Here is an 11,810-nt window from a genome sequence, read left to right as displayed (position 1 = left end):
AGCCAGCCGTGCTGTGCAATCGCATTTTCTGTTGTTCTACTACTACTCGGTTCGCCCAACGCGCCTCGTTGTGATCCCCAGGTGTGCTTGGCTCGCGGGGCGGTGAGAGATGGCCACTGCTAGCGGACAAAGCCCGCCTCTGTTTGTACTCGCTGCTGAGGATCTGTGGTGGGCACTGAGCGCAGGAAGAAGCCCGACGAGTGTTGCTGGGCGACGGCGACGTTGATCGCACTGACGGACTACGGACAGACGGGGAAACGAAATGAAGAGGGTGGGAGCCCGGCGTTGGAGGGAGTCCAAGTGGCGGTACGTAACCGACCGCAAGTGGAATTCTGGTTGAACAAGGCCGGATGCCTCTCCCGCCTCATGGCCATCCCCCTTGCTTTCCCTCTCCATTCTTCTCCGGCCACACCCCCCATATTAAAATCGGTCCTAGAGCCGACTCGGGCTCTTTCTTCCTCGTCCACCCACATGCTCTGTCATGTCTACCCGTCAGCGCACCGCGACCTCTTCCCGCAAGGACGCCTACGGCCTCTGGCCCGACTCTGACTCTGACAGACCTCGCCAGACAATGGCTACCACACAGCGCCACAACGTAGACCAGGCCGCGCCCCCAGAGAGCTCGAGGAAACACCGCAGCTCTCGGCGAACCGATCCCTCAGACCCAGCGGCGCACTCCAGCCACAAGTCCTCCAGCAAGGATAGGTCGTCCACAGCACAACAGCCGCAGTATGCCGTTCCGCCATCACTGCACCCTTCGACGACGTCCCGAACTCCCGATGCACACTCGGACGCTTACGTCCTCCGCGCGTACATCAAGAAGAGGACCGACAAACGAAGCCCTCGGTCCTCGAACGAGAAAGTCCCTGCCCCCGACGACGCGCCGGCGCCCCGCTCTGCGTATCCTTCTCGTTACGATTACGCGACCGCAACCACATATGCACAACCTCCCGCATCTACGAACTACTACGCAATTCCTCCTGATCAGACCAGCCGGGACCCCACTTCGTCCTCTCGGCACCATCGCGAGCGCACGAAGGATAGGGAAAAGTCCAGCAGACGCGACGTCGAGAAACTCAGCCTGAGAGACTACGCATCCGAGAGGAGTGATGATCGGGAAAGGAGGCGGCGGAAGGAGAAGGAGGCCGCACGGGAGAAGGAGCGGTCATCCAAAGATCGAGACAGGCATAGGGAGAAAGATAGGTCCAGACATCGAGATGTCCCAGCCGACCGCAGAGCACCCGATGCCGCCAGTATCCGACAAGCATACACTCAACCACCAGCTTCTGCACAGAGATCTACTGACAGGCTACCCGCGGGATATCAGGTATGCATGCTGCGCTCTGTGTGTGTCTGCGATAAGTTAAACTTCGGACAGGAACAACTACGCACGCTAACCCAAACACCGCAGGCTGCTCCTCCAGCGACCGCTACTGTCCTGCCTTGGACAGGTCTTACAGCTGGCGGGCGGGCAGCATCCGTTCAAGCTGCACTTGACGCAGGATATCCTTCCGCGTCCGACAGAGAAGATGCACCGCTACCGATTCCACCTCCTGGCCACAGACGCGAGAGGTCATCCTCGAAGGCTCCTCGCTCCCAGCGCCATCACGTTCTTGCGCAGCAAGCCGGTCAAGATTCTGGCATCTCCAGCAGCGAGCAGGAGCATTCGGGCATGGAGCGAGTAAGCGCATGACGTTGTCATTTCCGCACGTCCAAACTCATCATGCGTTTCAGACCAAGGTGCCTGATAGGCGTTACGTGAGTCGGGAGCAGGCCAGCACCCTTGGACGTGGCCAATCTTCCGGCCCATCCGGAAGTGAGAACGAAAGGGCTCCTGCCGTTCAGAAGGAGCGCGTAAGTGGCTCTTATGCTTCATATGTACAAGCGTGCTAACTCGTGTCTCTTAGCGCAAACACAGAGAATCCTCTCGTCACAAATCAAGGACTACCGCGGCTGAGGGCCCTCCTGGTCCTACCTCGAGTCAGGAAATCGCGGATGCATGGTACTCACGGGTAAGGGCCTATTGCGACGGCATACGTGCTGTTACTCATATTAACACAGCATCAGCGAGATGTTTCAGGAACGAAGCAGCCTACAACCTCGGCAGACTCCCCACATCGTCCACCGGCCGCCGTCTCTCATGATACTGTGCCTATGCAGTCCGGTGTGTCGTACACAGGCAAGCCTACTTCTCACGTAGGTCTGACCTCATCTCGTCCTCCGCCTCAAATAGTCAGCATTCGCGCTGGGCAGGGTCCGTCCGACTCGCACACTGGCACCTTACTCCCGAAGAATCATAGCGCGACGTCCGTGAACCGCCAGGGCGACCCTCAGGCCTACGACTCTCGTTCGCAGCCTGCAGCGCAGTACTATCAGCAGTCAGCTGGGCGTTCTCAAGACACCGGGCTGCAGACGGCACCTCATCCTTCCATGCATCCGGATGGTTCTCGGGCCCAGCAACATTCTTCCGTCAACGCAGGCGTGCCCAGCTCGTATCAGCAATCAGTGCAAGGCTATCCTAATGCAGCTTCGTACTCACGGCACGCGGAGCCCAATGGGGTGACTTCTGCAACAGGGCATGGAAGCCAGCAGGCTGCACTACCGGACGTCGTGGTGCGGCCTCCGTCAGCTGCCCCCACGCAGCAGGATCCGTACTCTTCAAGGCAGACTGTAGGTGTCTCTCAACACGGGGTGGTTTCTGGACAGCATTTGCAGGCGTCACACGATTCTCGCGCGCGTTCCACTCCGGCACCTACACACGCTGCGAATCAGTCGCACGCCAACTCAGCGAATGCACAGCAGGCGTCATATTCACACCTACACCCCTCCGTGCAACACCCTCAATCGGACCCGTACCGTGCTGCCACTGCCGGTCCAGGCGCAACTCAGCAATATGGCGTCTCGGACCTCCATCGCATCCTCGCTAGCCCCGCGCCTCATGCATCTGCCCATGCCAAGGGAGCTTCCCAGGACACGTCTTCCAGATTCCCGGTATACGAGGACACCGCGGGTGCTGGTGGTCCGGGAGGATACGGAAATCAGCATGTTGCGGCGGCCTACAACCCTCTTACACAGGCGACCACTTCGCGGACCACCGCTGCCGCGGGCCAAGGGTATTCATCTGCGTCTCCGAAGCGGAACTTGACCTATCCAGGTGCCTCGGCTCCCGCACCGACGCCCTCTGTCCACGTCAACCCTTCTAATTATCACGGTGCACCAACACACGACACACGATCGCCCAAGCCCCCTTCGGTGGCGACAATCACGCAAGACACAGCGGGGACTCGATCGCAGGGCCACGGTACTCATGGAAGGGATCCGTCCGGTCACCAACCTTCCCCGCGCTACGATCAATCGGCGGCGCAGCTTGCTGGCGATACTCCATATGCCTACGCTTCCAGCCAGACCGCGGGTCACTCGCCCTCGCGACACCATCTCACCGATCCTGGGCGCTCTCCTGCGATCGGCCACGCTGTATCTGTCGGCTCCGCGGCGGGCACGCCGAAGCATTCACCCTCCGGTCGTCTGCACTCTTCGCACCGCAATGGCTCGAACGATACGATTACTCATGCCGCCCCGACGAAACCGTCTCCCGCCAGTACCTTCCAGCAACAGCTTCCTCATCGCAACAGTGTAATCAACCTACAATCTAACGCCGCTTCACGACTTGATAATGCCCCGGCTTCCCGTCAGCCTAACGTTTCCTCAGGATACCCCGAGCCCGCTAGATACCGTTCGCCCGCCCCTCCGGGATACCCCACCCAGCCTCAGTCAGCTCCTAATGGAAACTCGGCCAACTATTCGCAATCCTACAGCACCCAGACTCAGACGACCTCTTACGACCAGTATGGCCGCCCGACGGCCTACCAGTCCCGTACGGCCCAACCTACCGACTACGGGTATCGGGCACAGGAGCCGCCCCACTCCGCACCCCCGACCGCCACCACGATGCCCGTGCCTAACCAGCGTGTTCCGCCTCGTTCTGCGCCATCGCCAGCGCCGACGGTCAGGCCTACACGTCTTACCGCCGTCTCCTCTCCCGCCGGCAAAGCTCCATCGCTGCACCCTCCACCCCCACAGCCAACGCGCAACCAGACGTACCCAGCCCCGGCTCCCAATCCCCCTCCGTTCCCGTCAGCTCATTCGCGCACTGTATCCGATCCTCAGTATACGGGCAGAGCGCCCAACTCAGCGTATCCTTCTGGTAGCTTGCCGTCTCGGGGGCACTCACACGCGAAGCCGATGGCGAATGCTGCTCTCCAGGCCCCTGATGTGCTCCTCACGCCGTCGTCCCTAGCGCCCTCCATGCTTCCTGCAGTATCGTCCCCAGTACCCTTGGACCGTACGACCTCGAAGTCGTCGACCAAGGAGAAGGAGAAAGACTCGAAGAAGCTGGGCCTACTCGGCCGTGGCCTGAGCCTCTTCCGCTCAAGGTCTTCTCCGCCCAAGCCACGGGAGGTCGAGCCGCCTCCTTCCGCAGCCATTCGGGAGAAACGTCAGCGCAACGTCTCGCAGCCCACCCAGCCCCTGGCGCAGATGCAAGCCGCCCACGTTTCCGTTAAGCCGCCGCCTGGTGCCCCCGCTCCCCAGGTAGCTATTGCCGCTGTCTCCATCCCCGCGCCCGCACAAGCGCGACGGGAGAACACTGCTCCCCAGATGCCCGTTGCAGCACCAACCCCTATCCATGGGAGACGCAGCCCGAACGGAAAGATGTTCACGCCCTTCCGTTTGGTGGCCAAACGGCACCACACAGTCTCCACTGCGTCCCTGGACGCGGTCGACGGTACGGTGGTGAGTCATTTCCGTCGTACCCCACGTTCACGCGTGTGACGACTGACGGGTTCCTGGCGTAGATCAACGCGATGCTGACCGGCGGAGAGTCGACGAGGAGCTCCACGGCGGGGCGTCCCTCGCCCCCGCTCCGAGACCCCATGACTGCCGCGCAGGAATGGCGCAACCGGGAGGAGTACGAGCAGCAGATGCGCGGGAAGCCGCGGCGGCGGCGCCCGGGGGTGACGTTCGACGTCCACGAGGAGGTGCCTGAGGAGGGCCGGGTCCCGGTGCAGAAATCGCTGAAGGCGAATCTCGCTGCCATGCAGGCAGCGGGCGCGGTTCCCGCTCCGACCCCGACGAGGCAGGCTACAGCCTGAGCGTATCGTGGTAGGCGTAGGCCCGATAGGAGGTATGAGGGAAATGTGGAAGAAGACAGTGCGCGTTGGACGGGCTGGTGAACCGGACGGCTGTTTCGTTATTGGATCCTCCTAATCGTTGGGAATAGAGTTGTCGTGTTATCTATGCATGCACCTGCTATGTAAATGTATCTCTATGTCGTCGTTACAGTTGTCGCTAGTGCAGGATGTATTGTATTCATACTGTAATCAATCGCGTCGCTCTTCTACCAGCCAAGATCTATCGTGGAACTGACTATCCCGCGCCGAGTCGCAAGTACTGGTAAGTATGTACTTGCGAGCTTGAAAGGCCCTGTACTCGAATGTTACAGAATTTCTGGATTATGTAATCCGCCACACACCAGTATGGTTCGATGGTGTAGTTGGTTATCACGTCTGTCTCACATGATGATGACGTAATGTCACGTGCGCACAGGAGGCCTCCGGTTCGAGCCCGGATCGAACCACTTTTTACTCTTTAATTTCCACTGAATTGGGCCTGTAAAAGCTTGAAATGTAGCGTGACGTTCGTGCGCAGAGCACAAAGCTAGCGCATGGTCGATTCAAAAAATCCGTGGGATCGACTTGGCTTCTAAAACAGCCTCATGTTGAGAGGTGGAAGACAATCCCAACGCGCCGCGGTATGGCCGTCCACAAACGGAAGGCTTCCTCATCCTCGACGCGTGATTACGTCAGCACTGCTGTGCCGCTGTGTCGTGAACTGCGCTCATCGAGCCGGGCGTCGTGCACAGTGCTGCCTCCTCCGTCCACGACGTCCTCCGTGTAAATTCTTGCTGTCGTCCGGGAATACCTCCACCATGGCTCACGCAGGCATCAAAAGTTGGTATACCTTCCTCTGGGACTGCCTTCTGGCGTGTACTCAAACGCGTATCCCAGCGGTCATCCTGCTCTCGTTTGTGCTGGCAGTGGGGTTCCTCCTCATCATCCTGTCGTGTGCGCTATGGGGCAACTGGCTGCCGCTCCTCGTCGGTGAGTCGCTTAACTCGTATGGGTGGTTCGCGGCCCGGACCTGAACCTCGGCACCCGCAGCCTTGACCTTCGTGGTGGCACCCCTCCCAAATGCCATGTTCTCTCGCTGCGGCGGCGACGACTTCTCGACGGAGTACGACGGGTCAGGGCCTGTGGATCTCGGCCGATTCATCACCGCGTTTGTCGTCGTCACGGGCTTCGCGCTGCCCCTGGTGCTCGCGCACTCCGAAGTCATTGCCCCTGGCGCGTGCGCGATGTCCATTGCTGGCGGAGCGTATGTCCTTCTCCTAGCTTCGCGCCTTGCTCCCTTCTGACCCATATGCAGTCTTGTGTACGGGACGATCCTGGCGTACAGCGCAACGTTCACAGAAGCGAGTTCGGATTTCGACTAATGGTATATACATCCGACCCGGGACAACTGGACAATATTACTACGCTACACCTCGCAGAGGCGTTGTACACTATCGTACTATTATCCGTCTGTCGTGATATCTATGTGCTCAATACCCCCTACAAGGCGAGGACCGGACACCTATGTGTGCAAGAAACCGCCCACTGTATGCTATGGCTCGCTGACTGCTATGCACATCTTGCCGTACCCGACGAGATTCGACCCCCGCGGCCGCTCGAGCGCGCGCACCTCCGCAGAGAAGTCGAACCGTCCGCAGGCGACGAACGCCACTGGCGTTTCGACCTCGTAGGACTCGCCCTTCGCTAGCCGGCCGATGGGTATGTCCTGGAGCTCGCCTTGGTATACGACGTGTTCAGACGGTTCCAGTGTCATGTTGAGAGTGAGGACGAGCTCTGAGGCTGTGAAAAGGATCATATAAGATTACTGGCAGCAGCGCGATAACAAAAGACTCACGAGAAAGGTTCGTGATAGATGTTATCAGGTACACGAACTCATTTGGCCGAGGGAGGTACTTGCTTCCCGCCGGGTCGACTGGCACATTCTGCGCATTGCCCTCTTCGTCGTATTGTACCAGAGTCATCCGCACTCGTGCGGTCTCTACGCGGAGGGATTCCAGCATAGGGAGAGTCATTCTTTGCTGCCGGAGTGAGAGGTCACCAGCGCGAGTACCACCAGTCTGTCGGGAGCAGGTCAGACGCGTACCCAAAACAACGTTGGGGGAAACGCACCTCGCGCCATCGTCCACGCACTCCCTTGAAGAGCTCTTCTCGGTACCAAAACAACTCGCGTTGAGCGCGCTCTTGAGCTGCCGTGAGGTTGGATGCCGTGACGACATATTGTCGATCCGAAAGCATGGGTATCGGACGCGATACATGCTCCTCCGTTAGTGAGATCTTCTTCACTGGCAGAACGATCCTGATGCAACAGCACGATGAGAACTACCAAAAGAAAACGATATCAAGGGAGACGTACCGCGAAGTAGAGCCAGGAGGCACCAGAGACGTTACAGACGCATGCTCGACCCCTGTAAGCGTGCCATGTTCGTCAGATTTGGCTCCCTGTAAAGGAAGAGTAGAAAACTCGCCTTCTTGATTGCGCTCGAAAGTCACCTCAAAGGGCAGCCCGTACGTATTCCGCACTTCGATGGAGAATATGCACCAGTCTGCGATCTCGCCTACATGCAGCAACGACGTCCGCGTCTTCGCCTCTAACGTGACTTCGTCGGCGCCGTCGTCCGAGGACGTCGTCGTAGTAGTACCCGTGTAAGACAATATGTCCATCGCCTGGCACTCCAGCATGTGGTACACCGTGACCAGCACCGGATAGGATAGCTGCCGCGTGTAGAACACCTCTGGCGGCTCCTGCAGACCCTCTGACGGCCTATGCACGTAGGCGTAAGCTGCGTGGATGGCGCCGCTCGTGCTGTTGGACAATTAGCGGGGGTTACATATACACACATTGCATTCGAGACTACTGACCACCCAACCTTTCCAAAGCAATTAACGGTGATCACCCTCTTCTGACCAGGTTTAATCTCGTGCGGCTCGTGCTCGCTATCCCAGGTGAACACAGGTCGGTGGACCAGGTCGTACTCGGTCTCGTAAGTGTCAAAGACAGAGAGGTCGCCATCAGCAAGAGCCTGCTGTGCAGGTGCAATCGTAGAGTCGTCGAATGTTAACCGGATGAGGTCGACGGGCAATGATGACACGTTCTCCAGGGTAATGCGAATAGTCGACCTACAAATAACATCAGCCCACGTCGCCCACTCAGACAAGACTACAACCCACATTTCGCCGTTGTACAGCATAACCGCGCCGTGCGTGAGCGATGTCCGCCTGATCCGCAATAACGGCTGCTCGGGCACGACCTTGCATTCTAAGTATCGAATCGCCTTCTTCGTTGTCGTGGACGTCGTAGGGGCCCCAGGCTGCGTGCTTGCCCTCTTGCTCAATCGCTCCCACGGCCGCGAGTCGAGCCCCGCATGCTTTGACCGACCTGCTTCGCACTCGATCGCGCTGCGTCGTCCTGACCGCCGCTCTTCTTCTTCGTCTGTCGATAAAGGCAAGACAAACTCGTGGGAAACACCGCCCGGTGCTTGCACAATACATCCCCGAACGATGAGTGTTCCAGGTTCTAGCGCTCGGCCTGAGATGGTTACAGGATGAAACGAGTTTGCAGGGACGACCACAGGGGATGCCTTTGAAACGAATGGTACGCCGGATGTACTGGAAAGCCGTATTTTTCAGCCCGATAGTTACACTCACCACCAGCACCAAAACGCACCTGAGCTGTAGGCTTTGCAAGTCGAGATCAAATACGTAGGGATTCTGTAGCGTGACGACTAGCTCAAACGGCTCGTTTTGCACGAGAACTGTCTTGGCCTAGAGTAATAGTGTCAGTTTCAAGACCAAGGATAGAAGGGACTGGAAGGGCGTGACCTGTCCTGACATTAACTTCCGCGGGTTGTACAAAAACGGATCCTTCACGCCAGTGAGGATGGCAGTCGTCCCCGCGACAGATTGTGACAGAATGGAGAGGGGCTTCTCGATGGGCAGTCGTACAAGAGGCAATCTGGGTCACACATGCGTCAGGTTATGAGGGAGAGCGGGAGCCGTGGTACATACGGTAGAATCTCGATGCTGACAACAGGTTTGCCTGACCAATAATCAACCGCACGTCTTTCCCCTCTCCGCTTTGCCGTTAACAGTGCCCTCGACGCAGTGCTGTACAGGTGGTGCTGGTCGCCAGGGCTCATCACAGGATGCAACAACTTTAGAGACGATAACGAGAACTGAGCCACCGCAGGGTAGTCTGTAAAATGTTAGAGCAGATTTACATCCTGCCAAGTGAACACGTCATACCTGGGAGCGCCTCGGCCACCGCAATCGCCTCGCGAATGATCCCTATTTGCAACTCGGGCCATCCAAAGGGCTCCTGTGTCGATCGCAGAAGTTCTTCGTCGACCTCTGCCTCTTCAGAGACTTGCGACTGCTGGCTATCGCGATTCGGGGTGTTGACGTCCAACAGTTTCACGGCCTCGAGATCGACGCCGTGCACTCTACAGACGTGCTTCACAAGACGCAGAATGCTGTCGTTGCCCTCTGTCCGCTCGTTCTCCCTGATACCTACCGTACCCTGCGCTGCTGTCCCAGTCAACGAGTTCCGCGCCGTCAGACCAGCACTGAGCACCCGGGCGCTACCAGCACTTCGCTCGTCCCGCCCGCACACGACCAAGTCCATAATGCACCCGAGCACCTCGCGAAGGACGTACGCCTCCTTTCGTACGAAACCCAAGGAACCGAACATTGCGGCAATGTACTGCAGAGCGCGGACGCGCTCCCTCGCGTCCAGGTGCAGAAGCCATGGTCCATGGGCTTGCGTGAGCGAAGCAGCGATTTGCGCACGGCTGATTCCTGTGATGGAGGTGAGACGTTCGAGCGCAGCGAAGGTATTTCGTGCACTAGACGCCGATGTCGGGCTTGCATTATTGGAGAGTGTCGCCGGGAGGAATGGCGATGGACCAGGCCTGATCATGGCGGTGAACGCTAGAGGACCCCACCCCTTTGAAGACCAAGCTGAGTAGAGCAGTGTACTATGGCGGAAGACTGAAGAGCAATAAAGATACGAAAGAAGAGAAAGTGAGGCCTCAGGTTCGGTTGTGGGGTTGGCCTTCTGATACAGTGCAGTAGCTTGGGTGAGCTTGTCCGCGAGGTCCGCCCAAGGATCCTTGTCGCCCGCTGTGCCGTTCTGCACAGGTAGAGTTTTCATTCAGTAATTCTTGCAACACGATTCACAAAGTACGCACTACGCCATGAGTGGAAGCCCACGCTTCTACGACCGGGATGGTGGCGAGGCCTTCTAAAGCAGACGCATGCCATGGTGCGTCATGAGGGTTTTTGAATAGCACGATGGCCTCGGTATACCTAAAGCGAGACGCATAAGAAATGCTTACGATACACAGTCAAAGTAGATGATTTACCAGATAGTGGCCTCCTCTAGTCGACCGGCCAGTAAGAAGAAATCTGCGAGGACCTTGAACAGCCGACCGTGGGACGAAGCAGCACCGATCGTAGTAGGACGCTTCTTCGGCAGAGCGGGACTCATAGGCAGACTTGCATGTCGGCTCGGAAGCAGGCTCGGTCCCATAGTTGAGTGCCTTTTAAGGCCAAGGGGGCTCTTCGATCTTAATGCAGGAGAAGTTAACTCCGGCTGGCTGTTGTGCGAAGGGAGCAAAGGCATAGAGTCCCGTCTCGGCTCATCGTCGAGTGACCGCGGGAGTTCCGATGCGGGAGGCAACATCGGGAAGAGCGTGGCATTCAGGTATTCGTTGCCGAGAGGACTCTCCAAGGTTTGCATCTGTACCACACTTTCAAAAACGTTGGCCACGAGCGTCGAAGGATACTGGACGAACCACTGTTGCAAGTTCCACGAGTACTTTGGAACATAGGTCAGCAATGAGTGTGCCGACGTACGTCTTCTTGTGGCCCATGACGTTCGGGATTACGACTAATCCAGGAAAGCTGTCTCCGAGATTGATATTCGTAGTACTGTCGCTTTCTTCGAAGACGAAGCAATTGCTCGCGAGAGGGAACAAAGACTCGTGCGGGAATACCTCGTGTAATGAGGTCTGAAACTGGGTGAGGATTGTAGCCAGTGAATCGTTGTCGCCGCATGATGCAATGCCGATCACGACGAGCGGAAAGTCAGAAGTTCGGAAGAGGGACAGAGGCGTATGAGACTCCGGCGGCGGGTGAGAAGGATAGGTCAGGTGCAGATATCCACTCGCTAGCTGGTGATTGGGCATAAAGCGAGCTATACGAAAGTCAGCCTGGCTAACGAGGGGGAGAGCGTGCGCCGGACGTACACCTCTCGTCCTTGACGTCTGTTGTTATGTCCCCCAGCTGGACATTGTCGATACTCCTGATATCCTGCGCCCATGTCTCAAACGTCGAACGTCGAATGTTCCCGATGGGTAAGAGAAGGACTCGGATCTGCGCGAGGGACGCATAGGTGAACGGTTCCATGCAGTGCGCGGCCCAAGTCTCTCAAGTGTGTGAAGCTCAGCGCAGCAGATGCCAGGGCTGGTAGATATGCGCGGTCTAAAAGAAGCAAGTAGTGTACCAGATGGTAGGAGCTCCCAGGGACATGTGCAGCGTCGCTGGACGGTGCGGAGAGCGAGGGCCGCGGTGGGCGAGTCGATTCGAGCAGGGGAGCGGGAGAGATGCAATAAGCGCCTGTGG

The 11,810-nt window shown here is 58.0% G+C and overlaps 3 protein-coding genes and 1 non-coding gene across 4 annotated transcripts; 3 read left to right on the top strand and 1 right to left on the bottom strand.

Annotated features, from left to right (window-relative positions):
- Positions 1–467: 467 nt before the first annotated feature.
- TRAVEDRAFT_63721 (uncharacterized protein) lies at positions 468–5,393 on the top strand. The gene is made up of 7 exons (XM_008038327.1): positions 468–1,327; positions 1,379–1,681; positions 1,735–1,854; positions 1,908–2,012; positions 2,062–2,164; positions 2,201–4,791; positions 4,854–5,393. Exons 1-7 carry the CDS (start codon positions 482–484, stop codon positions 5,148–5,150), a joined length of 4,365 nt encoding a protein of 1,454 aa, XP_008036518.1. The 5' UTR covers positions 468–481; the 3' UTR covers positions 5,151–5,393.
- Positions 5,394–5,536: 143 nt separating this feature from the next.
- On the top strand, positions 5,537–5,635 carry TRAVEDRAFT_t65. The gene has a single exon. It is a non-coding gene; the product is annotated as a tRNA-Val (tRNA).
- Positions 5,636–5,986: 351 nt separating this feature from the next.
- TRAVEDRAFT_35735 (vacuolar protein sorting 55 protein) lies at positions 5,987–6,550 on the top strand (the record flags this gene model as incomplete). Its single annotated transcript, XM_008037978.1, has 4 exons — positions 5,987–6,008; positions 6,066–6,158; positions 6,219–6,432; positions 6,484–6,550. 4 exons carry the CDS (start codon positions 5,987–5,989, stop codon positions 6,548–6,550), a joined length of 396 nt encoding a protein of 131 aa, XP_008036169.1.
- Positions 6,551–6,720: 170 nt separating this feature from the next.
- TRAVEDRAFT_119731 (uncharacterized protein) lies at positions 6,721–11,594 on the bottom strand (the record flags this gene model as incomplete). The annotated part of the gene is made up of 14 exons (XM_008038326.1): positions 6,721–6,968; positions 7,024–7,246; positions 7,299–7,485; positions 7,543–7,992; positions 8,049–8,306; positions 8,358–8,795; positions 8,854–8,951; positions 9,009–9,141; positions 9,195–9,381; positions 9,432–10,307; positions 10,372–10,493; positions 10,550–10,926; positions 10,982–11,382; positions 11,435–11,594. 14 exons carry the CDS (start codon positions 11,592–11,594, stop codon positions 6,721–6,723), a joined length of 4,158 nt encoding a protein of 1,385 aa, XP_008036517.1.
- Between the last annotated feature and the right edge of the window lie 216 nt (positions 11,595–11,810).

The sequence above is a fragment of the Trametes versicolor genome (assembly GCF_000271585.1).
Source record: "Trametes versicolor FP-101664 SS1 unplaced genomic scaffold TRAVEscaffold_4, whole genome shotgun sequence".
NCBI lineage: Eukaryota > Fungi > Basidiomycota > Agaricomycetes > Polyporales > Polyporaceae > Trametes > Trametes versicolor.
The sequence above is the reverse complement of the archived record's forward strand: the minus strand, read 5'-3'. Positions and strand labels throughout refer to the sequence as shown.

Bases quoted from the DNA above. Each gene is read 5' to 3' on its own strand.
- TRAVEDRAFT_63721 (XM_008038327.1), top strand. From the start codon at position 482: ATGTCTACCCGTCAGCGCACCGCGACCTCTTCCCGCAAGGACGCCTAC. The intron at 1,682-1,734 runs GTAAGCGCATGA...CATGCGTTTCAG, and splicing joins AGCATTCGGGCATGGAGCGA to ACCAAGGTGCCTGATAGGCG. The intron at 2,013-2,061 runs GTAAGGGCCTAT...ATATTAACACAG, and splicing joins CGGATGCATGGTACTCACGG to CATCAGCGAGATGTTTCAGG.